Source organism: Chelmon rostratus, chromosome 12 (genome assembly GCF_017976325.1).
Source record: "Chelmon rostratus isolate fCheRos1 chromosome 12, fCheRos1.pri, whole genome shotgun sequence".
In the NCBI taxonomy this organism is placed as follows: Eukaryota; Metazoa; Chordata; class Actinopteri; order Chaetodontiformes; family Chaetodontidae; genus Chelmon; species Chelmon rostratus.
The window spans coordinates 18,925,077-18,953,008 of NC_055669.1; the positions used below are offsets into that span (position 1 = coordinate 18,925,077).

The window sequence follows — 27,932 nt, forward strand, 5'->3', positions numbered from 1 at the left end:
AGCTTTGTCCGACTGTGGCTTGAAGCTAAAAAGGCCTTGTCTAATATTTTACAGTAGACTCAATAGTAGTTTCATATATATACAAATAAAATATGCATTGAAAGCTCCCCACCACTGGAAGGAGAGGATGTTCAGTTCATGTGTCAGGGGCCGTGCCTCACCCCCTACCCGTCCCCTAGCACAGCAACCTTGGAAGAACTCTGTAGCCTCGTTGGCTACCGGTAAAGAGGCCCCAATGAGAAAATTGATATCAGTGCAGATTTACATGATATAAAAATAATTAAGAAAGAAGGTAGGCTTAAGGGCAAGTGGTTATAAATGGCTGAGTGTGAGACTGGTTTTGGCAAATAAGCGTTCTACTGTGCATGTGCGGCCCTCGAACAGAAGGTTGATGTCATCAGGTTGTCTCATAACCATGCAGCTTGAGGACACTGAAACACCACGTAACACGTGCATGAGTGTGTGTGTGTGTGTGTGTGTGGGTGGTGTGTATGTGAGCACAGGCGTCGCGTTTCTCACACACACTCCTCCGCTGACATCAGGAGTGGGTTGATGTACTCGAACCCTTCGAACTCAGACTGGTCGATCTTCTTCACCACATCACTGCAACGAACAAAAGAAAATTGTGTTAGTTCTTTTAAGTAGCATCAATTTATGGAAAATGACATATAAATTATGATAGGATGAAAAAGAGAGAGAATAAAATGGGAGCTCACTCATCATCAGGTGTGAGCTGGATGGGCTCGTTGGTGAACTGGGCGTCAAAGTTGTCCAATCCGAATTCTCCTGAGATGTTGGGCTTGAAAGGAGGCACCACCTGCTTCTGCTCCAGCTGAAATTACAGAACAGGAATCAGGTGGGAACACAGCAGCCTCATTCCTCTTCACTGTCATTAAAAACATGTGAACGCTCTCAGAATATTTAAACTGAGGAGAAAATTTCACCTGCTATGATTATTCAAACTATCGATCAAAAGACAATTAATCTGCAACTACTTTGATATATTTCATTTTTCAAGCAAAAACATCAAAAATTTTCTGGTTACAGCTTCTCAACAGTGAGGATTTGCTGCTTTTCCTTGTCACATATCATCATCAATTAAATATTTTAGACTGTTGGTCAGACAAAACAAGCGTTGAAGGCCATGTGAATTTGGACACAGTGAAATTATGAGGCTAATTTTTCACATTTCTTTATTTACTGATCAACTAAAAAATAATCAGCAGGTTAGCTGACACTGGAATTAATTGTTAGTTGTTGCCCAAGAGGGTTAAACTGTAATCTGGCCTGGGCTTCCCAAACTGTCATCTTTGTAAACTGAACTCAAGAACTCAAGCAAAAAGACACTATAATCTTACATTAGCATCCCACCACACATTTCCATGGATGAATAATAAAGACCACAGCTGAGTCACTGACTCCATCTCTTTAAAAAGAATAAAACCTTGATCTACTTCCACTCTGTGCTTCTGAATGCATTTATCAACGTGCAGAGGTAACTCGCAGTGCCTCATCTGTCTCTCAATTTTTACATGACTTGTCTAAAAACCCACATCGCCCCCCCTGCAGGCCATTGGGTGCACTGCAGAGAAGACTTTTGAATTAGTGTGTGTGTGTGTGTGTGTGTGTGTGTGTGTGCGTGTGCGTGTGTGTGTGTGTGCACGTGTTGGGAGAGGGAGCGGACTGGAGGGTGGGAGGGCTGTAAGCTGATCCCTCCAGACACTCTGACCGACTGCTGGGTCCCTGCTCCAGACCAAACAGGGAAAAAGAGGTCATGGTGATCCCTGGCGAGCTGCCCTGTCTGTCTGTCACGTCATCCACCAGTGCATGTCTGTCTGTCCATTTGTTAAGGTCATGTCTGCCTGTCTGCCCGAGGAGATGAGATGTGCCTGATCATTTACGCGTGTACAGAGTTTCAGAAGTACACGCTGTTTTCTTCAAAGACTTTGGCAATATCTTGATATCAAGCTGTCAATTCCGTTTCTCTCAGTTTAATTTATATTATAGCAATCAAGATTAGATTTGTTGCAACATGTTAACCTTTGCAGACACTCTCAATCCTTAAAAAATATCATGCCAGACAGCAAAAAGTTTCACTTCTTTAAATACGATGTTAAAAAAAAATGAATTGGCTTCAATCAGAGCAACATGCAGAACTAACTTCAACTTGAGAGAGAAGGTATCCAATGTAATTTGTAATTACATCTAATTTTTGATGTTTTGGATAAATATATTTTCGGCCATTAACTCTGTACAACTGATTTTCTGTACTTTATTTTCTTTTAAGAAAATTCAGGTAGAGATGGGCTTATGAAATTAACAGAAAATGAACGGTCAAATATTTCAATAATTGTTTAATTCTTGCTATGTTTAAAGCACAAAAGTCAAACGTTTGCTGGTTCCAGTTTATTAAAACGTGTGGATGTGCTGCTTTCTGTGTATTACATAAAGGTAAATTGAATATTTCTGTGTTTTGGACCATTAGCCTGATAGAAAATGCAATTTGCCGACACTTCTTTGGGCTCTGGAAACTTGTGGTGTGCGAGTTTTTCTCTACTTTTCTGACATTTCATCATCGAAACTGAAAAAAAACATATATAGATTAATCGATAAGAAAAATGACTGTTAGCTGCAAGGCTACAAAAAATTATGACTAGCTCAACCTGTCAGTCTTTTCAATGTGTTGACAGCTCACAACAACTACTGAGAAAAACTATAGGACATCAGTTTCATTTTACAGTTATGGCATCTGTCATAAAAGAGGAATGCCATTCACTCTTAAATTACAACTACTCATCGCTGAAACTGAGGACAGGAAGCTTCATAAATAACTCCAGTATTTTTAGTCCTAGTTTAACTTCCAGTGGGATTTCCATGAGTTACTCTGTGATGCTTAAGATACTCATGCCAACTCAGCCTTATCTATAGTGTTTTACAATCTGTCTAGAAAAGCTGCTGTAAATACAGGCCCATATGTTCATTTCCAACACCCTGCTCCACATTCACAATCACACTCACAGTTTTAAAGCATGAACAATATACACAATTTACACTAAAACGCACACACAAGCCACAGCAAAAGCCAAGAAAGTACTCAAACATATGAGATTTTCAATGCCACCAAAATGACTGGAACTTCACTAAAGCCTAGTGTAGTTCATTAGTGCACAATTCCTTAACAATGAAGCTGAAATTAGATTTATCAATGGCTTCTTTATGACAGTGAACAGTTGTTTACAATCTAATGGCTCAAATGATTTCCCTGTCAGACAAATGAAAAGGAAATGTACATCCAGACCTCAACATCTCTATTAATTTTCTTTCCATCTTTGTCTCCCATCTTGGTCTGTCCATTTCTGCTGTGGTCAGTCTTCTTGCTTTACACACAACGATATGTCTCTCATGCTATCACTAATAACAGAGCTTCTACGCCTGCAGGGCAGGAGAGAGAGGGTGCCCTCGTGCACATAGATTTGACCTTCTGCTATCTGGTTGCAGCTTTCTGTTTTTCCTTCCCTGCAGGATCAAAATATGGATTGATTTTGACCTATTTGGCAACCAGCACATACTAATTTCCTTGAGGTTGTGATGAAAATTGTGATGAAGTCAATGAATGAGTGGTAGAGCAGCTAAAGAGAGACAGACACAGAAACACAGAGAGAATAAAAGTGAATGACTCACAAGGTCCCAGTCGACGTTTCGGAAGAATGGATGGCCCATGATGTCTGCAAAGCCTGTCTGAGGGTGGCAGCCTAGACGTTCCTTGGGATCCTGAGGGCGCGAGGATGAAAAGAGGGTGAGAGACAGCAAGAGAAGGTGGTGGAACACACCAATCAGAAAGTCAGACGGCAGGCAAGAAAGGTGGAGAAGGTGAGAAAAGAGAGAAAGTGGAAGAAAGGTGTAAAGAGATGAGGGGACAAGTAAAAGTAAAAAAGTATCATGGATAGGTGAAAAGGTGTGAGACACAATGAGAAACAGAGAAGGGAAGACGAATGCAAGGCTGCGAGAGGTGGCAGTTGATTCTAACTAAGCCATAATAATGACATTCTCAGGGGCCAGCAGGAGCCAACACGGTTTAAGATTGAGCCAGGCCTGTCTGACCCGTTCCTACCTTGTTGAGGAATCCCTTGAGGACACTGGCGGCTTTGACAGACAACGAGCGGGGGATTCTGATCTGTTTTTCCAATATTACTGCAGGAGGTGACAGGAGAAGAGGAAAGGGGGGGGGGGGTGAGACAGATGGTCCCTTAAGGCTAATATAATTATGAGTTCAATCCTGTCGGGTGAACTCATGTTGAACATATATACAGAAGCCTTTCAATTCAGTGTCAATGTCTTTTGATAAAAGTGTCTGGAAATATGACTTTGTCTGTCAAGTGCTAACATTTTAATTCCCAACCATTCTATCACTTTCCTGGCAGATAAAAAACACACTGGCACATTTTGAAACCATATTTACAATGAAATAACGATAGACAAAAAGACGCATGCACAACACATGCATTCACACATTTCCCTGTAACAGATGGCATGTGCCTGGTGGCCATTAGAAAGGTGTCAATTTAAAGGTGTTGCCTCCACTGCGCTATTTTTTTCCTCTGGTTACAAACTACAGTTGTGTGTCTGTGTGTGTGTGTGTACATGTATGTTACCTTGGAAGAGGTAGTCTTCTGTGTTCTGGTCTGGGTTGTCGGAGCTCCCGACAATGTCGAAGGGCGACCTGCCTGCCATCATCTCGAACATCAGCACACCCAGCGCCCACCAGTCCACACTGAATCCTGAAGAAACACACAGACTGTACGTTACAAATGCTATTTCTGACAAGAAGATAACAAAGATGGAGGAAGGATGTTTTAAAACAGCCGCCCAAAATGAACATGTGTCCAAAAACTAACTAGCTAACCAAGCTAGCCAAATAAATCTCCAAGTTATTCAAACTGGTCGCTGGCTTTGCAGGCAAGACCCATGCAAAAAACCAGCAGCACATGTGTAATTCAGTTAAGCCTAACTATGTTATCTGTCAGATAAACTAAACTGCACCAAAAAAAGCAAACTTGGCTAGTTTCCATTTTTTATTAGCAGCAAAATGGATTATATAGGGTACAGTGGTCTACTTATTACAGCGCATCCAACAGAAATAATGCACATGCACATACAGCAATTCAGATGCTGTATCAATAAACTGCTCAGCCTGAATGTTTTAGTCTTCTGTAGGCCTTTTTCATTGCACACTCTTGTAGGCAAAGCACAGGTGTTACTACTAACATTACCAATGACTTTGTTCTATTTCAGTGTCCCATTAAGTCATGACAGTGAGACAGTGAGCCAGCATGCACAGTACCAACATGTCCTGAGGAAAACACATATTTTACTGAGCACAGCATGCAAAAACACTGGTAAGATCCTTTAACTATGGAACTTATTGCTATTAAACCTCTTCTGGTAACTGGGGAGCTCTTTTTTTTCTATTTTTATTGCATTGTCTTTATAGATAGTTTTACCTGTAGGACTCGATTATGATGTAGAAACTGATATTTCACTCAACACTTCACAACACACTTGTTCCTAATGGTTGCAACACATTAAACCTTGATTCATACATTGTCATTCTTAACCACAGTGTTTTTTTTCCCAACCAAAACACGATGAGTTTAGATTCATTCAGGATCAGGATGTCACAACAGCTTCCATGATTATTTTGTACTTTTTCAAATATATTGACTAATTTTTCCATTTTTTTATTTTCTCCATCTACAACATCCTTGTAAGTTTCATATTATTTTTCACATTTGCTGCTTTTACAGTATATTAAATTGAAGTTGGTGTTTTAAGTAGTAAAGATAACCCAGGTACCACACCACGTCAGCATCTATAATCATGACTGAGAGAAGCATCCCAGATATCACCACATAATGCTTATATACTATATATATATACACGATTGCAAAGGAATGGATAGCTTTTCTTGTAAGTGCTTGTGTGCTGTAATCCTCACCGTAATCCTCTCCTCTGAGTATTTCGGGGGCGATGTAATTGGGGGTACCACAGAAAGTGCTCGTTGTATCGCCTGGTCTCAAGCCCTCCTGCCAAAACAAAAAAACATCATTAGCTGTGAGATCATCTCAGAGAGTTGTAAACTGACACTTATGCAGCTTTGCAGGTGCTTTTATCCAGAGTGCATTGTGGTGTCGATCTTTCATAGACATTAAACTGCAAACCACACACCTTGCACATGCCGTAGTCTGTAAGTTTGATGTGTCCCTCGGAGTCCAGCAGCACGTTGTCCAGTTTCAAATCTCTGTAGATGATTCCCCGCTCGTGGAGGTAGTTGAGCGCCAGACTGATCTCTGCTGAGTAGAATCTGAAAAAAGAGACATAGTTGTTTTCAAAACTTTCATATGTCTACAAAAAATGACATCAATGTTACTCATTCTAAAATGAGACAAAACAGTGTGACAACGAGCTTCAGCGTACCTGGCGTGTTCTTCTGGCAGTTTCCTTTGTCTCTGCATGTGGAACATGAGATCTCCACCGTTCACATATTCAATAACAAAGAAGAGTCTGTGAAAAGAAGCAAATGTTATAAATGTTTTGTTTTAATTTTTAAATGTGAAAACATAATTCAGTGCTGTTGTCCTTTAAAAGACCTGAAAACCTATGTTGTCAATTAGCATCCTATTTCCAGTAATGAACACACACACTGTTCTTCCAAAGTTAGAACGGATTTCGTTATGTCACAAGAGCTCTAGATCTCATTGTAGCTGAAAAAAAAAAAAAAAAAAAGCTAAAAGAAAAAACCCAGGGAGGGAATGAGGCATGATCAGCCATCCTCAGCATCAGGCAAAAGTGTCAAGAATTTTGCAGATCTCCAAAATTTTGGATTTCCAAAATGTGTAAAAAGATTTTAGAGAGACCTCAGTAGCGAATCTAATTTTCTTCAGCTTGGTACTTCCTTGATCTACATTGAAAAGTAGGAAAGGGGTAATATCACCATGCACCAATCAGGATTCAGAATCAAATGTAGTCACAGTTGTGGGGTCGTTGCATGTTGGTCTATAACAGGGATCTCCCCATAACGTTAACCATGACCCTAACCTTAAAGTGTTCTCTTCATTTTTTACTTCACCATCCCGTAACCACAGCAGCAGCAGGTGAGAACACACCCATGCGTGTCATTTTGTAATGTTTTGCTGACGAATTACCCATTTTGTCATGTGGGTATGACTTGGAATGACAGGGTGTCCTACGTAGCCAATCACACTGCACAACATTTGCTCAATTGACATTTTAATGCGTTTTCTTGAAAGACATCAATATCTGATTATTTTTCCAAATTCTTGCAGATGTTCCCGAGCCTAGGATAAACCATGTGACGCTCTCACCTGCTTTCTGTCTGAAAACAGGAGTGGAGGCCGACGAGGAAGGGATGATTAGAGGCCTGCTCAAACACGTGCTTTTCTGTTTGGACCCAATCGATGTCCTGGAAGAGAAACACACAAAAACACACACAAAAGTCCATCAGAGATCATTCTGACATAGTACCCTTGAACTTATAAAAGCTGAATAAGCACGGTACTTGATCGACCATCCTCGACAGATAGAGTTTCACTCATGTGCACGGCAGGCGGGAGAAAAAGGGCTGAGCCAGTAGAAGCAGAAGCAGGTCTCTATCGATGGCTGGATGATAATGTGTCTGGACACGGATGCTGCTCACGCCGGCAGGGCAGGGACAGCACAACACTTCACCATTGATCGAGAGGCACTTGTCAATTTGTCAATCACGCTAAGTGCGTCTAATCAAGGCTAACTACTCCCATTGCCTCTGGTTGTGCTGCTGCATGTGTACGTCGAAATCAATTTTTGATGACATGATGGTTTATCTACACCTTCTTGGAAAGACGGATGGCTGGGAAGAGGTCTGTCAACTTAGCTCAAAGTGTTTCAGACAAGATACACAAGATGGACATTCAATCACATGAGACAAACACTCATTCTGCTATGAATAACAGCTCCCATCGATTCTGTTAATTGCATTAATTATACACGGCAGTGACAAGAGACTGATGACTTCACTATTAACTAACCTTCTCACATCTCAATAGATGGAGGTGTTGTGTTATCGTCTCACCGTACAGACTTAAAGGGACAGCTTTGCTTTTGAGACCTCGTACATTTTTCATTCATAATTACATATCAAACTAAATGGCAACTTGAGATGCATGAATTCACTTGTAAGATTACATAAATTATCTAAAGCTGAAGTGATTAGTCGATTAATTGATAAGTTAATCAACATTAACAAATATTTTCAGAATTGATTAATTCTTTAAGTTGTTTTTAAAGACAGATCAGTCTCTGCTTCCAGCCTCTTCAATGTGAGGATTTGCTGCTTCTCAATTTCATGTCACTGTAAACTGAATATGTTTGGATTTCGGACTGTTGGTCAGACAAAAAATGATATTTGAAGACATCCCCTTGGGCATTAGGAAACAGAGATGTGCATTTGTCACTGTTTTATAACAAACAATCCAGCAACTGGAAATAATTAATTGATTACTCTATAATGAAAACTGATTAATAGCTGCTTTGTATGTCATTGTGAAAAATCAAACCTCAGCACTGGAGAACACCATCGAGCTGATTTTTGTCCTTGAAGTTATATCAAATAATGCAAATTTCACACTATAACACACCTTCAAACTGCCGTATAAATACAAAGAAATGCAAAAAGTCTGATTCACAGCGTGGTCTTTTTATGGAGTTATAAATTATAACTAGGGATGGGGTTCGATAGCATATTATCAAAAGTGAATCCAGTTCAGAATCCCCTTATCGAATCACTTTGGGTTGTTTGTTTTGTGGGGAATCAATCATCAATTTTCCCCAGTATCATACCCTAAACCAAGGAGGTTCTACTGTGATGAAAGGCTTTCATCACACATTTTGCCAGTGTTCTGTGACATTCAGTAGCCGTGTCCTGACTCATTTTTTCCTTTTGCTGTGAGGGAAAACAGTTGTGCCACAGCTGCACAAGCCATAAAAGCTACTGTAAAAGACAAGACAGTGGAAATGATGTTAATTCCACTTTATCATTCAGCAAATATCAACCAAATAAAAAGCAGATTTTCTTTCTGCATGCTCGGTGCATTTAAATTGAATCTGAAAGCGAAACAGTTGTTGCTACGCTGCGGGTCACTGAATCTGCAGGGTCGCAGAATACAGTGCACACACTGTCGGTGGGCTGAGTCAGAGCACTCGTCATGTTCAAGTTATCACACATGGCATCAGCTCTAACTAACAGCTCTGACTGTGGACAAATATTTAAGCATGGACTTGTGAGTAATCTCCCGCAGACATCGCATGTCACAGTTGTTGCGACTTTGCTGAAGTGTATCCTCACTTTGGAGCGGTTAAGTCATAATACATCCCTGCCTTATGTTAAGGTGGTCTGCCATGTTCAGTCAGTCAGTCTTGTTAGCACGTGTTTTTATACCTCACCAGTTTTTGATTCTTTGCAGATGCCTGTAGTAATGGAAAGAGGCAAAAGAGACAATCTGAGAGAGATTGTGAATGAGTGATTTGATTAGGAATTCATTAACCATGGAGCTTAATGAGTGTGGGGATTTTACCCAAAATTGCTATCAGAACCCATCCCTAATTATAACTCTGTACAAAGTAACTATGTCATTTTAATCAAACCCCACTAACGAGTCAGAGTCCAGGCAAAAGCTGACCTACAAATCGTCTTAATACCGACACTATGATTTTGATGGTATCAGCGCAGTTTACCTCATCGTCATTGACCAGCTCCTTCTTCACCACTTTCATGGCGTAGATGCGCTCTGTCTTCTTCAGCTGCACCAACAGCACCTTGGCGTAGCTGCCTCGGCCGATCACCCTCAGCAGATCGAAGTCCGCCAGGCCCAGGCTGGAAGGCGATTTTCCTGTGTCCCTACTGCTCCGTGCCTGGGGGGCAGTTAACGCCGAGTGAGACGCCAAGCATGAGAGAGCGTCATATAGACAACAATGTGATGAACATAAAGTCAATCTGTCATGCAACACTTCGGTCCATCAACCTTTCTCAAGATTTTCAATGAACCATTGATTGAACTGGCGATTATGTTTGTGCAAGAGTGTGATTTCCTTTGGGTGATTTGTAAATGAGGTTTAAACCAGCACCACCTTTTCGCAGTAAATCTTAGTAATCACTTGTATTAAATATAGTCATCTAGCCTCCATTAGATGAAGCACTCGCTGTATTGGTCCTACTTCTCTGTAAACCTGACTACCACCACCAACTACCACCAACATCTCTTCACCTATCTTCCTTTCTCTCCTCACCTGTAATCTGTTCTGTAGTGAACTGCTCCCACTATCTATCCATCTAACCTCCATTCACATGACAAGCCCCCTCCCCAGAGTCAGACATGGAACCTTAGATAAGATCATCTGGCTTGCCCTCTTTTATCTCTGTCTATCTGTGTCCAACCCGATCCATTCTTTTTCCATCTTCAGCTCTCCTGCTCGGTCCAACAACCCCCCTTCAAACCCAGACTACATCCCTGGCCATTAATCAGCCAGTGGTGTTAAGAGCTGTGATAAAAGGTTACTTTATTAGCTCCTCCAAAGGGATCAATACCCACAGCACTGCAAGGGGGCCCACGTCTGCATGCTCTCTATAGACAACAAAACCTTGCCTCCAATTACAGGTGATCTTATTCTTTCTCCCTCTCACACAAACAGAACTGATCCCTCTCTGTAATTATACAAATACACACATGCACGCATGCATATCCATCTAGACAACATGACAGATTGACAGACTATGAGTCACACTTCAGCAGCGTTTGAAAAGATTTCTCTCTCACCTCTTTCTCCTCTCCATCGTAAGGCAAGCTTTCTCTGGAGTCTTTATTCTGGGGGCCTGAGAGAGAGGAGAAAGTGACAGACAGACAGAAGGAGAGGGGGAGGCAAGAGAGGAAAAAAATAGAAGAGATGAGACAAGAAGGAGGAAAAAGTAGGTGAGAGACAGTCACACGCTTTGTTCACAGCCCCGCAGTGTTGGAGTAATTTCTCTCTGCTCGTTAAGAAAAGAAAATACCCTTTTGTATGTTTAACAATACAACTAATCCCAAATATTTAAAATAATAACTGTTAAAACATCGTCTCATATCATTAAGTCATCATCTTCAACATAGATGTATTTCAAAACAGGTTTAAACAACAGTGTTTCCATGATTGCACCCCAGAACTTCCCAGGTGGCCAGTGAGTATTTATAGCGCAAGGAGTTTCAACTGCCTCACCAACAATAGCAACAAGGATCCTAAGCTCTCTCATACCAGTCAGCCTCTCAACCACCTGACTGGACTTAAGTCTGGTGCTGTAGGTAAACCCCAAAAGCAAGTGACCAACTTGTAGTCTGGGTGGCCACCGCTACACTGGAATCAACAGGAATTATACATTACACATAGTTTTTGAAGATTTACATCTTCAAAACCGATGAAGTGACTTGTGGGTTAGAGCCACACACAAGCTGGGAAAGTCAGAGAGTATTGGGAGATGGACTAACGCACTGTAGGTTTTTTGTTTTTTTTCCCCAATTGGATTTGTTGACGATAACATAACAAAAATAAAAGATATGTGCACCCTTATCTTTTGAGGCAATGAGTCAATTTAAGCCCTCATGTCAAAAAGAACGGCAAAGTGAGAGAGTGAAATACAGGGACAAAATAAAAACTCGAAGCCCTGATGTTTAAGAAATGTATAAATTAACAGGAACCTGAAATTTGATTTATAGAATTGTGTGCTTTTTCTTAGTTTATGTGCATCTAAACAAATTTCACTTTATTTTGTGCAAGGAAAGAGCTATCAATGTTTCTGTCTGACATTTGTAAATACTTTTAGAAATGTATGCACACATGAGTGAGTGTGTGTGTGTGTGTGTGTGTGTGTGTGTGTTACCTGGCTGTTCAGTTGGGTCTAATGGACTCGATGGTGGGCCGGGCATCATTGGCTCCTAGACAACAACAGTTACTATTATGTGAAACAGAATATGTACTGTATGTACTGATCATGGAGCGTAGCAATCCACTTCACACCATTAAGCTAATGACATTTGTCACCTGGATCATCGGTCTGCCACACTCCACTGTGACCAGTTTATGGCACTTTTTGTGGACCAGCAGTTTGCAGTTGATGCATTTGTAGCCTTGTCTTCCCAGGCCCCAGATACGGTCTGCACAGATGGCACAGTGGGCTCGCTGTTCAGGAGGGCAGACGGTGACACATTATCATCACAAATAACCACAGATTATATTCCAGGAGATGACACAGAGGCTGTGATGGCTTCTGAAATGTGTAGCTCTGCTGGTCTAGAATCAAATACAACCAGAGCCATCATTCTGTGTCACGGCCATCCCTCTTACTCCATCAATCAATACAAAGACAAATTACTTAAGGGCGGTGGATGTCTCATTCTCCTTTAAATACACATATGTAACTAAGCTTTGAAATGTTCACTGTGTATAGGATGGACTTGTAAACCAGCAGATATTTCCCTCATTACAGTAATTCAAAAGTGATAATGTAAAATATGTGAAACATACAATTCTAAACAAATAGTAAAGAAACATTTAAAACCAAGAAAGCACACCAGTGAAGGGCCTTACAGTGCAAAATACTGTTGAAACTAAATTCAGTGTAATGTCTCACCCTGTTAAAGCGCTTGGCCTGAAAGGCATGACCGCTGGCATAGTAAAGCTTCCTCCAGCGCCGGGCTCCACGCCGATATATAGACTCTGTGAAAAGATGAAAAGGAGGGCTCCTGCTTTAGATGGCATAGATTTCACTACATAAAGCTTGTGTGGACTCAACTAATATTCGATAAGATTTTGAGTCTGTAATGATGTCCAGGAATAATTTCAAAGGCTGTGGTTGTGCAGAATATGACACTTTATAAGCCTGTCAAAGAGCTCCACCGCTGACACTTAACTTACACATACACAAATTTAGGTTGAGAGAACAAATTTAGGTCCTGCTTTCCAAAACTCATAAAATGTGTAGGTGCCTACATGTGTCACACACAATTTTATGCTTTTAATCTGTAGTCACGTGTTTAAAAAAGCAGCCTCTGTTTTTCGTTATCACCTTATCATTTATATAGGTTGAGCACACATTTAATTTTCTAGAAGATTTTTTTAATACAGTTTTAAGAAGGGTGATTCTCAACCACATGCTTTGAATTTCTGAACATCGCTCCATAAACTCAACAGTCTTATAGACCCTTGCAGTATTTGTGTGCACAAGTCTGAATCATTGCCCTTCGGAAATTCTCCTGGGAAAAGGACTTGGCTTAAGTTGTCTCACATTTTAAATGTAAATTAAATATAGGTCTCTCTCTCTGGACTCCAGCTGGCAAATGAGGTAAATCTAAAGAAGGAAAAATGTTTAACTCACTGTCTTCTCCTGGACAGGGCATTCCAGGTTTCTCTGGTACACATGGGAACACTAGGAAGCAAAAAAAAAAAGCAGTTACATTTACATTTACATTTATTTTCATCTAAGGGAGACGAGTCTGACAGTATTCATGTTAGGGTGTTTTTCCTCTCATCATGACCGCAGTTAATAACACCTGTAGCAAACCTGTCGCCTTGAGCAATTCGTGATCAAATTCACTCATGTTGTTTTTATGAGGCGTTTGTGTGCGTGCAACATTCAGTGACGTGGGAAAAGACACAATCTTAACGAAGCCAACACAGATTATTTGTGTGTGCATGCATGTATGTATGTATGAATGTGTGTAAGAGGGAGAGACAGATCGAGCTAGACGGGGGCAGTGTGAGTCAGTGCCAAGGCGCAGGCTACAGCCGACAAGCTCGTTAACGAGCAGACCTGGCGACCCCCCTGCGGCGCTGTCACATTCTCTCCTCCACCCCCCACCCCCGTTCATCCTCTGCCGTCATGCTAACATCCACTGTACTCTTGACCCCTCACCTCTGATTTGATTAAAACTTTACATTATCCACACAGCCCCTGTCCCTGCTACCCCCAGGTTACAGGCGTACACACAAACAGCCTGCCAATCAAATATTCAGTATAACTCCACATATACATCCCCCGCCCCTCACTCCAAACCCTGCGTCTGAGTTTAGCCCTGACCTCTAGATTCATGAAGTTGTACAATTATTTGTCAAGAACGTTGATCTCAGACGAGGACGTGAACTAGCTGAAGGGCCCGGAGACAGACGTCGACAGCGGAAGTAATGTTGTTTTCACAGGTCAGTGCAGCATGAACCATACATTTTGATGCTTTTTTTGTTGTGTACAGTATTGAGTCGTCTCTGTTCAGATTTAAATAGAAATGTAAATGCACAGAGCAAAATCAAAAGAGAAAAGAAATCAAAAGCTCGTCATCACACCCAGAAAAGTTTGTGGTAAACCAAGTCTATAGATGTGATTCACAATGTCGTGGCCTGACATAAAAAAATAGATTAAAACCATTTTCAGACAAATAAACAAAACCCAGACTCCATGTACATCAAATCTAAATGCCTATTTTGCATTCCTGATCTGTCTGCAATTGGTTCCAGGCTGCAGGGTTCCAAGAAATGCTTCTAACAAACGGAGGGTTATTTTATGACACTGACTACATAATGAAGATTATAGCTGCATTTTAACTTCACAAAGACTCTTTAATTCCCAAAAGGATTCCTGACAGTGTTGATGATTTCACAATCTAGTTCAACTAATCACCTCCTATCATTATAGATGCAACATCAGTCAGATAGATCTCATCAATAACTATTTTTTCTTACATTACTTAAATATACAGTACAATACAATAATCACTGCACTTATTTATAGCCCTACTTTTGATATTTGGAAATTATCTCCAGTGTTTCTACAGATTCTTCTCCTGTTCTAATTATGTGACTATATCACATTTCATCCTGTTGAATATCACTTTTTACCGCTGCTGTAGATTTTTTTCCTGCAGGTACCACAACTCGAGTCAAATTAAGCGCATCCGTCATGGTTCTGACGATGTCGCTTGTAATTAACAACTCCGCCTCTTTCACGTGCTCATAGCTGGATATAAAGCTGATACAGAGAGCTAATAGAGCCAGCAGATAACCAGCTGTATGATACCTTATCCTGGATCACCAATGATGGGCTCAGTGAAGTCATGGTACGTGTCCCAGATACCCATTGCTTAATTTGTATGGTCACAGTTTATATTTAAGTCTACATGTTTGAAGTTATTAAATATTTTTATAAATTTAAATTGTGTTAGGCATTTCCAGGATTGAGGCATACTGTATATTTGTCTCAAGTCACACCCAAACTGATTCTTTTAAAATGATATACATAAATACTACGTTACACCTACAAATAATGTTAATTAATACAATTTTCTATTTCTGTTCAGGATTTGTTTACATTAGTAATGTCTGTAAACACAGGAATAAAGCAGACATGTTTTTTAGTATGATGAGCTAGATTAGAAGATTTTTTTTTGAAAATTTCCAAATTCTATATGTGTGTAACCCTTTTACCTATAGCATATTGTAAAATACTATATTACTATTGTGTATTTAGGTAGAAAATTTCACCAAGCCCCAGGAATATATGGAATTATACTAAAACACTGTGAAGGATTAATTGTCTTTGACTTCGTAAATAGACATTTTGAATTACATAAAAACATTTTGCATGATTACTTCTAATATTAGCTGTCGAGACTAACTTCTTGTGCCGGCGAGCAGTTAACTACTAAACAGTCATGTGTTGTTGCTGTAGCTCTTGGACCAGAAATGGATGATACAGTCATGCTGCAAACTTGATTGGTCAATTTTCAAGAGAGAACTGAGTGGACTAATTGTAGGACATAATGTCAAACGATAGCAGGCTTCTCATTTGGACCTCTTACTGACCAAGCACCTGGTGCGAAGCAGCATCTTACTAGGCACAGGACACGAGAACATCCTGTGAGTTGAAAGCTCACCATGGATAATGAGCTCGGAGTCTTTGTTGAGCTCGTAGAGACGCAGAGCTTCTTCCAACTCCAGCTGAGACGACACGGTGCAGGGGTCACCTAACAGCACAGGAGATACCAGATGTCAGTCCACACATTAAAATGCACACAAGAAACCATGTTACGAGAAGAAACCAGGTGAAGAACGGAAATCAGAGAATGTTTTTTACATCCTCTGCACTTATCTTATTTCTGTAGAACCACATTTACATTGAATGAATTTCTCTCTATGATATAATTGTAAATAATTATCACATTTTAGAGTATTTCGACAGACAGGACAGTGAGAGGACAGATTATTATTATTATTAAGAAAATGTGTCTACCGTGGAATCAGACATATTTATTTCAGTTTCACTTTAAAAAGATGAGGTGATTGCAGAAAACCAACAATAGCCAGGTTACTTTTAAAAGCAAAGAATAACAAGACAAGCAGTAACGAAGTAGAGACAATTAAGTGGTTCATATACTGCATTGCCAGTTCTAAAAGGAGCAAAAGGTTGTGAGTGAAAAAGGTGAGTTAGACAGTAGAGCAGCATGACAAATAATGAAAGCAACTTTCAAACAGTTGCTGGTGTGGTATGAATTGCAACACGTGAACTTTAAGTAAACACTGAAAAAGTGTGTGGGTGTGGGTGTGAGTGAGAACATACTCAATGTTGCCATTTTACATTGTTTTAATTGTTTTAATTGTAGAGGCCTATTTGTACAGTGATCAATGTCAGTCAATAAAACACCACTCAGACGCAGATCTAATTATTTCCTTATCATTGACAGATAGTCATGTGTTGGCGTGACACACTTAGAGAGGCAGTGTGAGCTGACAATGAGGTCACCGACTCTATTCTTAGTGCTCTACCTAACTAATCACAACCGCAAAATGCTGGTTTTATACATAGCTTGAGAACAGAAACTATGACACACAGTGTATATCTAAGATAACAGATCTAGATAATAGAGAGAACTAGCGGGTGTACTGCGACAATCATCAGGTCAAAGGTAAAATGTGGTGCCCCACACTGTCTTTACTTTACCAAAAAGTTTTAGTTTTCATGAGGGTAACATTAAGACCCCATTTACACCTGGTATTACCATGCCATCTGCATCCAGACATGTCGCAATGACCACATCTGGAGGTAGTCTGGCTCACACTGTGTTCGGATCTGAGGTAGATGTAAATGCAATCTGTACAGCATCCTGGCATCCATAGACAACATAAGGTTCATACAGATAATCGTTTCTAGCTTACAAAAAGATACAGGTGGTTGTTGAAATTCAGCAAGCGAGGAAGCTAGAAGGCTGAAAGCGACATGCCTATGATTACCTCGAATTAGTAGTATACCTCTATTCTGTGCCCTGAAAGTCTAAAAAGATATGTTATGTTATGATATGTTTTGTTCAACAAAACGGAGTGAAGAATGAAGCAAGTACAGTTGGGAAATAAAGAGCATACAGTAATAAATAACTGTGTGCTGCACTCATCTGTGCAGCTGATCTGCTGTTAACAAAGCATTTAATTTTCACAGTCACAGAGTAGCCTTCACACCAGTACTGAAACACGCCAGGACAACTGACACAGTATTGACAGTGTTTCCCAAAATTTCTTAAGTTTGACCAAACTCAACAACTCCCAAAAGTCTGACTTTTTTAGGGGAATCTGGGGCTGATTTGCCACCACTTCAGTGTGGCACAAAGTGTAAACACAAAGGCAAGATCGGTATCCGGACAACATATCCGGATACCGATTCCACTTTAATACCAGCTGTAAATGGGTTGTAAATTAGTGTGTACACCCACTTCCGTGTACACTGCAGAGAAAATGCAGACAGGTAGAGACAATTTATTGACATCAGTGCATTAGAAAAGGTACAGATATGAATCACTCACCAATCCAATTGTCCTCATGCCAGTAAGTTCAGTAAGCTTCTCTTAAGATAATCTTTTTCCTGGTGTGGTTTGGTTTGGTGTAAGGGAGCACATTTTTCTCAGGTGCACCCATCTTACAGGTGGTGCACTGAAGTATAGCCTGACTGATGCAAGATTTTTTAGTCTGCTATCAAAATCAGTATTTGACAGTTTTAAAAATCTGACATACTGACTCATTTTGTTATGTGCAAAAGCATATAAACTAACAGAAACAATAAAAATCCCCTTAAATTCGTGTTCTCAAGAATATGCTGGACCAAACATTTTACGGGTGAGATACTGCTCTCTGGTAAACAAACTATCTAATGACGACGTTTCTAAACGACCCGAAACATATCTTTCTTTTTCAGTAGTAAAGATGGTAACAGACAATAGATTGATTAATTCTTCATCGGACACAAACCGTAATGGATCTTTTGTTTCCCTATTTGATCTTTTTTCATTTAGTGTCTATGGACAAACAATGAAAAACATGACAATTAACACAATGTACTGCAATTTCCTGCTACATATTGGCAACCATATATGCCAATATCAATCTATACCGTATGTGTAATAAGTGACTGATATACTATCAGTGGGACTGCAACCACCAATTCTTTTCATTAGTGATTAACCTTACCATGCCACATATATCAATTTGAAGATGTGCCACCTACTAAAGTGAAACAATCAATTTATTATGCAGATAGTTACAGAATAATTTTCTGACTGATTAATGGTTTCAGTTTGAACTGGCAGGGTCTTCTTTGAATCTATGCCTGCTACTACTGGTCTACCTGTGGCTTCATTAAACACTGTTGCTTGTGTTTACATTAATTAATACTAAACTTTTTATAACATGTGAGATAAGCAGTAAGTGCAGCATTCTTTTGTTAGAAGCTTTTAATTCATAGTGGGTCACAAGACACGCAGACATGATGGTGTCATGTGTTACCTTTAACCAGGGTTACCAAATAATCAAATACAGGTACATTGTCTAATTATCGCGATAATGATGTGAGTTCACATTGCAGAGCTGTGTGTATGTGGTTTCCATGGATGGAGACTACTTCATGAAGAGAGTACTTCATTATGACCATCAAGCAGCTTTTCTTTCTCAGACAGACTAATGACTCCAGTGATTGTATGTGGGAGGATACCAGTGCGAGTTGATCTGAGTCTAATGAGTTTGGGCAGGCTGACCTTATCCTGAGCAGAGTGATGTGACAGATCCATCTTTCCTATGACACTATTACTGCTGCCTGACTAACTGGCAGACAACAAAAAGGAATTGGGTGGGGGTCGGTGGGCTCAACTCTTTCTTGACTGACAAGAAAAGACGGAGTCTTACAGTGAAGTGACAAGACAGTGTGTGCTTATGTGAGCGTGTGTTCATATTAACACATGGCATCTCCAAATGCTGGGAAATTTGGCCATGGCCTCTAAATTTGTTGAATTTACTCAATGATGTCATATGTTACCATGACTGATTTTTGTTTTGCAAACAAATTTCTTCTGTAGGGCTAATTTTGACACGTGCCTGGCTGGTCTCTTACGCCTCCTCTTGGAGTACAGATGGAGTGAAACAGTACACAATAGAGAGGAAAGGGTAGAGGGAGACGCACCTTCCTCGTCAATCCACTTCATGGTGAAGAGCTGGTCGTTGTCCATGGAGCACATGTCCCTCACCTCCCCGTACAGACCCTCATACGAGATGGACGGCTCAAAATGTGTGATCATGATGTCCCTGCAAACAAGACATATTGCATTTTATTTGACTTTCAAATGTTTCCATTGTCAATGTCATTATAAAATGTTGTGTTGTGTATCAGTTACATGCAGTCACAATAGACTTAGTTTTCAGACAGACAGCAAACCCTATCATTGTGCTACATATAAATGATTCTAATGAGTTCCATGTAATGAGGTGCACATATTTTAAAAGGCAGCACTGGTTAAATACATACAGATTTTGCCTCAATGTGAAAACACTTTTCTCCACTCTATTAGTTAATGTGCCTTCACTCAACAAAAATAGGATTAGAAATGTTATTTTCTGGAAACTTCTACAGGCAGCAAATTTGATGTAAAGCACTGACAACACCAAGGAACCAGGGAACATTTGGTAGCTTTGTTTGATAACTGACTAACAGATTAATCTGCCGATTGTTTCAGCACCAATTGTTAATTTCAGACATTAAGATAAAAACCCTCTCTCTGATGCACTCAAAGGAAAACTCTAGAGAACGCCAGACTTCTGATGGAGAGAGAAAGAGGTGAGACAGCGTCCTTTTTTCCCCAAGAGCTGCTGTGTGTGAGTCACAGTCTCGCAGTCTGTCACATTTGTGTGTGCATTCATCTGTGCAGCATGATTGTGGGTGGGAGAAAGAGAGCAAAAACAAGAGTGAGAAAGACTGCAAAATACTGAGGAAGAGAGCCACAAACTAAAGCAGAATGAATCACAGGCGATGGTGGTTGGAATTGTATTGTGACCGCTTTGGTTAAGGCTCACTGTCCACCACTGCACTCCATCAATTACTAGAAAGCGGTCAAAAGCCTATATTACTCTCTGTCTCTTCAGTTCACACAAATACTCAAACATTACAGTGAGACAGGGGATAAAGAGCGTAGTGGTGGGTGACCGAGAGCATCTATCCCTGTAGACGGGATCATTTGTCCGTCATCATTTCATGCCGGCGTTAGGATTGATGTCGCCAGCTCCTAGCCATGGCCAGCCTCTGTGGTGTTTACAACCCAAAGATGGGGGATGGAGATGGTACACACATTAGCTTTTACAGCTCTGCAGGCGACAGCGGTCTGCGCTCAGGCGTCTACATGTGCGGTATCAGGAACCAGTGTGGAGACAGAATGAGCCGAAACAAGAGGATAAGCACGGTAAAGAGGTGAAGTAAAAAGGAAAGTAAAGAGGGGGGTAATGTGTAAAACCCATCCCACTAGCCAGGGAATGACCCACAAGGAGAATGATCTCTCACTCCCTTTACTGCCATCCTCAAAGATGGACCCCATTTTTCATCAACTTGAGAGCTTTACAGCAGGATGATAAAATCCCAACACATGGAGTTAACAACACACACTTTCAAGGACATCTACTGTACTGGTCCAAGGACAGCACAGAGTGTGTAAGGTCACTGTGAGGTCAGTCCTTGCTAGGAGCAAACACAGAAATTTCACTAGACTGTGATTTATTGGGTGATGTTTCAGTTTCACATTATTGTTGAGCATCTACGGTGTGTGGCTCAAGATGGTGCAACTTCCGTATAGCACGTATTAAAACTGTCTTGTCTGAAAAATCACACATCAAGAATGAATAAAGCACTCTGAGCAAGAATAAACTGACGTACATAAACCTCCAACTGATGCCTATTCCTCCCTCTCTTTTCTCACCCTCTTCCTCCATCCTGCTGGTGTTAATGATTAGTAGGGGGAGGAAAAGACTGGCGGTTTCTCTCCTACAGTCTGTTCCCTCCTCTAGGACCAGCATGGAAGCCCTACTTCCTCCTAAAGTCCTGATAACATCACAGGATAGGGTGCATGAAGATACACATAAACAGTACACCAATGTTCCCACACTGCGACTGTAGACGATCCAGGCAGTGCATTAGTGCCAGCAGGTGACTGTAACGGTGTCACATGTAACTGGACCTGAGCCGTGGGTGTTCATTAAACACTGTGAGTCTACACTGTAGTTAAAGTTTAGCCACGTCTCAGGTGCCTCAAACAACACCGTCTGTGACACAGAAACAGGCTCAGCTAACAGCTGCAGCAGGTACAGGAAAGTGGCAGAGACTACAACAGTGATAAAAAATACATTAGAGGCAAAAATGCAAAATACTTCCACCCAGATTCTTTGATTTTTTTAGGACGGCCGTTTCATAGGTTCTGAACTGCTTTGTAGTAGAGCTGAAACAACTAGTTGATGAATACAAAATGACTTAAAAACATTTTGATAATCAATTAATCTTTTCTCTTTTTTTTTCATTTTTCATGTAACATATTGACTGAGTCCACCTGATCAACTGTGAGGATTTGCTGCTGGTCTTTCTCATAAGACAGTCAACTGAATATCTTTGGGTTTGAATACATCACTTTTGGTCTCTCGGAAATTGTGATTTGTTAACTATTTTACTATCTTATATCTTATCAATAAAAATTAGCAGTAGTTGCAGCAATCCACTTATCACTTTAGCTCATTTTTAATATAAAAAAATCAGAGAATTCTTTGGTTCAAGCATTTTAAATATTATGATATTTTACTGGTTTTCTTAGACCTCTGGGTTTTGCACTGGTTAAAAAAGAAAAGCATTGTGTTAGACAAAGGAAACTGAGCTGAGTGATTCTTCGCTGTGACTAAGGCAGAAGAATTTTGCAGTGAGCAACTGGGAGCTCATCACTGGTGAGTAACTGGGAGGAAGTGGCATTCCACACAGACCTGGCATTCCTCTGCTCTGTACCGTCCTACAGTACAGCTAAATTAAAGAGGGATGAGGAGGAGTGCTGGCCTCTGCCCCTGGCATCTGAACTGCCGTGAGTAGGACTCCGCAGCCCCATCTGCCCAGTATGAAGCCATTCGTCACTGGTGAGCACTCAAGCAGAAAGAAGGGTCTGGGCGCCTCTCTAGGCTTCCTTGAGCACCTAGGACCATCCATCTCTCTGTCATCGCTGCCTGCCATGAACGGGTATGGCTCCTGCAACACTTTCACACAACGCAAGAGCATGCACTCAGATATCCAGAATTGCAAGCACACGTACACACTAACGTTTGAAGTCACACACTGAGGCTAATACAGAAATGCACATGGTCAAGCTCAAGTTAGCAAAACAGCCACCTAGACACATCCAATACACTAAAAAAAACACCTGAACCATTCCACTGCACCCAAGTAAGCCCAGGGTGACTGAAACGCAGATTGCAGGATGCTGTGGTGTCCAGGCAACACAACCCACCTAGGGTGCTTAACAGGAGGGAGTCTCGCTCCTCGCAGCCAACCAAACGCATACCTGCTGAGCCTGAGACAAGGTCACCGGTAACGACAGACACACGTGTATGCAAATACCTGAGCTGTATTATACACAATCTGCAGGATGTGTGGACGCTGCAACACACACAGTTCTTCTCATGCAAGTTGGTAGCTCCTGAGAATCTGTGATACAATCATGAGTGAAGATGTGTGCTATTTGATGGGTGGGTGAGGGTGTATGACTTTGTGGTTCAGTGCTTGAGGGGCTTTCAAAGCAAATGTAAATGGCAAGACAAGGAACGCTTCCCATATTTCAAACAAAGCCAAGCCTTGAAGCACTGATGCAGATGGCAGAGTCTTAGAAAAAGAAGAGCAACTCCTTTCAAAAGAGTAAAATAACTGAACTGCTCCGTCAAGCCGGTATAATCCCAGTTTCCTGCCAAACAACATGCCTTGCACAGGAATCCTCAAGCTGATCTGGCACATTGGAAGCCCTGTGTTAGTTGGTGTTGGCAACTCTGCAAAACAATGTTTTTCTGGCCTGACATGGTGACACACTGGCAGCGACATACAGAATTTTTTTTCCAAGAAAATCTGCTGCAGTATAAACAGCAACATTTTAACTAGATATAACTTTGAGTTGCATGTTAACTTTTTCTTTGGAAAAAGGCTAACAAAAAAAAGTTTAAAACTTGATTGCCAAACAGGACTAAGACAGCAAGAAGAAGGAAGAATCAAAAGATGTCCTAAACCAAAACTACAAAAATATTTGGTTACAAACCTAACCAACTAACCAGGGGATGCATTCACTCTTTATGAAGCTCCCGCTTAGTCTTGTTTTAAAAAGGAATGGACCATTCTGGCAAAATAAAATCAGCAATGTATCAATGTATGTATGAATCACCAATTCATATGACAAAAGAAAACTAGAATGCACACATATATTACTTAAGATTAATTACTTAATCACATTACAATACTAAATGTCTTGAGAAATGTGCTCTATCGGCACATCATCACATCAACTATTGCATTCCAGAGCCAACTTGCAGGATCAGGATCAAGGTTGAGGGAGGGAAACCATACGTGACAAGCAATCAAGGGAAATCTGTGAAGCAAGTTAGGCATGTTCTCTAAGGAAAGCTATTTAACTGTCAAGCATTAGTTACTTTAGTGACTGTAATGTACACCTAAATCTTACATACTTTACAAAAAAGGGGACTGTAACTGGAGCGTAATACAATGTTCCGATTCAGAGACAGTGTAAGGTTTATGCACAGAGGTCCCAACATCGCTACACATTCTAGAGCTGAGAAGTTAAGTTGATTAATCGATTAGCAGATCAAAACAAAGTTAACTGGCAACTATTTTGATAATTGTCACTTTTCCAGCAAAAACGCAAATCTTTGCTTGTACCAGTTTCTTTAACATGAGGACTTTGAGGCTGAGGCTGTTTTTCTCTTTTTTATATCACGGCAAAATGAATATCTTATGGGGCAGGAAAGAACAACCCAAGATGTCACTTGGGGCGCTGGGAAACCAGGATGGACAATTCTCAGTTTTTGAAAATTTTATTATAGTAATCAGAATATTAATCAATTAAACAATCGTTAGTTGCAGCCTTTTATGCTTTTTATTTGCAGTCCATTCATTACCATTGTGCAGCATCACTGTCAATCTCCAGTCATGTGGTCAGTGCATTTGCAGCCTTCTCTATTGACCGTGAGCCTGAGTGAAAGCAAAATGAAGACGAGCCAGTGACAGGCTGAGACTGCTACAGGCTGACACCAGTCGGCTGTTGCTGGCCCGGACTGACAACAGACATGCAAACAGGAGAGAATAGACTCAAAAAGGACACTATACCGAAGATAGATAGATAGATAGATAAGCTGAAACAGTGCCACAGACGAAGGTCATTGAGAAGATCAGGTTTAATTTGGTACTTGGTCATTTTTCTGGTTTAAAGGGTGGACAAATCAGCTGATTTCATTGTTTACCACTTAGAAAAATAGAACTTATCAGTGAAACGAGCAACTGTAGCATGAGGATGAAAAGGAAACCTGCAGTCTCAACCCTTGATGTCACATGGTGGATAGTGGTTAGCATTACATAATTGCTAAGGCTGCAACTGATCATTATTTTCATTACTGTGCTGATTAAACCATCATTTATTTTTTTCAATTAATCGAATAATCAAATTGAATCATGACTCATGATAAAGTCTTCAAATGTCTTGTTTTATCGAAAACCCGAAAGTATTCAGTTTACTATACATTACAAATAAAATTAGCTAATCCTGCTATTTGAGAAGGTGTAACCTGAGAATTTATAGCTTTTATTTTCACCTTTTTTTGTTTAAAAAATGACTGTAGCTATTAACTGATTAACATTTTTGCTGATTATTTTTCAAACAATAAATCACCTTACTCATCTCTAATGTTTACATCACTAGTAAGTATAGATATTCATTCATTCATTCTTTGAGGCACATTTTAATTGTACTGTTTGAGAAGATTTAAGATTTTAAGACTGTGTTGTTATAACATTGTTTAAAAAACAGGGAAATAATACTGACATGTGGTCAATACCTGATCTGTCAGTAGGATGAATCTAGTACATTGATTTGGTGTATTTCTAACACATCAATGTCTCACTCATATCTTCTGCAGACAAACAATGGAAACACTTTTGACATCCTGGCTTAATGCATCCCGATTGCTAAACAATGAGAGCATTTTACAGTATTCCCTCTTTGGCAACATGGCTGAAATACCTCAGCAGCAACCTCATCAAATACTTCAGATGCTTTGTTCGGTGAGATGACACCTAATTATCAGCACACATTACAGTGCTCCTGAGGTGTGTCACAAAGCCAGTCAGAAATACAACTGGTCTGGCTTAGGTGACTTGCCCTTCATGTTTTTCAAGTCTTGGCTGGGCTCCAATCACTGCCTCCATCAAACAGACAGTGGGGCAGGGAGTGTCATGAATACAGCTTGGTGACCAATGAATTCCATCATCAAATCCAAGTGTGAAACTAAAACAGCTGAACTGCCTGCGCCAGGCTTGGCATGAGAATAACTCAAAGCACTGACAGCTCCACACCCCATACAAGACATTATCAGAGATGGATCGTATATTCATTGATATTTCTGTGTCTTTAATCTATTGTTTGTCTTACGTCCAAGCTTCTTTCCGCTTTGAATAATGTTTCTCCGCATGGCATAATAAGGGCTTACTTTAGTTTAATATTAGCTACCACAGAGATTCTTGATCAGTGATAAAGCTAAAACAACGAATCAATTAACTGATAAATTATTCGACAGGAAATTAATCTGCAGCAAATCTGATAATCGATTAATTATTTAAGACTTCTAATGAAGCAAAAATTTCAAATAATTTCTAGTTTCTGCTTTTTAGGACAAAGTTCAGGAAATTTAGAACTTGGGATTGACATTTTCTCTATTTATTTGACATTTCATGACTCAAGAGATTTATCAGCTAATCAAAATAACTATCAAAAGATCAACTGATAATGAAAGCAACCACTACCTGTAGCCATAGTTAGAGTTCATTGTAGGTTCAGGTTACCGTAAGGGAAAACAGAAGAGGAAACACCAATAGATGAGGAAACAGACGAACTGTATGTGAAGTTTTTAAAGACATGTTGTGTTATAACATTACATCGGTATCTGTGAAATATTTGACAATACCAGACGAAACTGACTGTTCAGCTTGAGCTCACACTGTCAGGCAGTCCAACCTGATGACTATCAACATCAAAAACTTTGATTTGAGCTACCTAAACAGGGACAGTTTCGACATCGATACTGTAATGGTTATGATTTCCTGTTGTTTATTTGCCCACCACTGAACATCATACCATTAATCTTTAATCGCATATTAGCTTGTCAAAACTGCCAATGGGAAATCAATGGCAATCAGTGTATAACAACATTCCATGCCAGTTGTAAACCTCATCAGATGGGCTAGTGAAGTCGCAGTCGGCATCATCTACCTGTGACAGTTAGCAACGTTAGAACAGCCGCTGCTAGCAACTGTTAGCTAGCTGAGCTGACAGACTAGCTCCAAAGCTTCCAAACTGTGTCAGAAATTAGATTTTAGCACGACCAACTACTAATTTTGACTGAGTTCAACCCACTTCACAACTTCTCCATCTTGTTGACATAATTCTTCTATAACACGGAGAGTCTGGCTTTACACTGACAACGCGTCTGGACAGTTTCACCTGTCTGTCTGCCTGGTTAAGTTTACCTAAACCTGCACCCAACATTAGCAAGACGTTAGCGGAGTTAGCTAATGTTAGCCAACTGGTTAGCCGCCTTTCCAAGTCTTAAACTGCCACTAGTTGGCTTGTTACCGACATCGATGACATGCCGGGAGAAACGGTAATTTCTTACCCTTTATAATAGGCTTTCACCCGGACTTGGTGGGAATTCTCGCCGGGGTGGGACATAGTGCTGTCCCGCAACGTCGGCATCATAAGCTCAGCTGTGGTCAGTCCCGACTCACCGATGCCTTCCTTCCTTCTTTATCTCTCTAGTTGTGTACCACACCCAAAACACTTTGATTGTATAGTCCGTCGACACACCGAGTAAACAACAAGACAAATGATGATAAAAGCGAAGAATTTGCCTTTCTTCAGAGAAACAAAAATAACATGCAAAGTAAAGAAAAACTTGCGGGATCCGCCAAACAACTCCCTACTGCAGAGGCCTAACGACGGACTAGTTCATTGTTGGAATGCTTGGGGTGGCGCATAGAGACATACAGACATATAAACCAACGTTCAACAAATGGACCATTAAAAACATAACAGTACATTTCTTCACACACATGTTAAGTTAAAAAAAACATAACAAAACAATACAATATGGTTAACATCTCTGAAAAGTTAAATATATCTCCTGCAACCATTCCGACTGTACCAACTGAAGCGTTTTGTGTGGGTAAGTGCTGCTTTCAAGTTCAAACATATGGGCTCGGACAT

The 27,932-nt window shown here is 40.4% G+C and overlaps 1 protein-coding gene across 1 annotated transcript; it reads right to left on the reverse strand.

Annotated features, from left to right (window-relative positions):
- Nucleotides 1-197: 197 nt before the first annotated feature.
- prkci (protein kinase C, iota) lies at nucleotides 198-27,655 on the reverse strand. The gene is made up of 18 exons (XM_041948840.1): nucleotides 27,343-27,655; nucleotides 19,568-19,689; nucleotides 16,005-16,094; nucleotides 13,457-13,507; nucleotides 12,713-12,798; nucleotides 12,124-12,261; nucleotides 11,963-12,017; nucleotides 10,869-10,924; nucleotides 9,790-9,966; nucleotides 7,383-7,480; nucleotides 6,475-6,561; nucleotides 6,226-6,361; nucleotides 5,996-6,083; nucleotides 4,653-4,778; nucleotides 4,112-4,191; nucleotides 3,682-3,771; nucleotides 717-832; nucleotides 198-603 (listed from the first exon to the last, which is right to left on the reverse strand). The coding sequence occupies exons 1-18, from the start codon at nucleotides 27,423-27,425 to the stop codon at nucleotides 516-518; spliced, it is 1,767 nt and encodes a 588-aa protein (XP_041804774.1). The 5' UTR covers nucleotides 27,426-27,655; the 3' UTR covers nucleotides 198-515.
- Nucleotides 27,656-27,932: the final 277 nt, after the last annotated feature.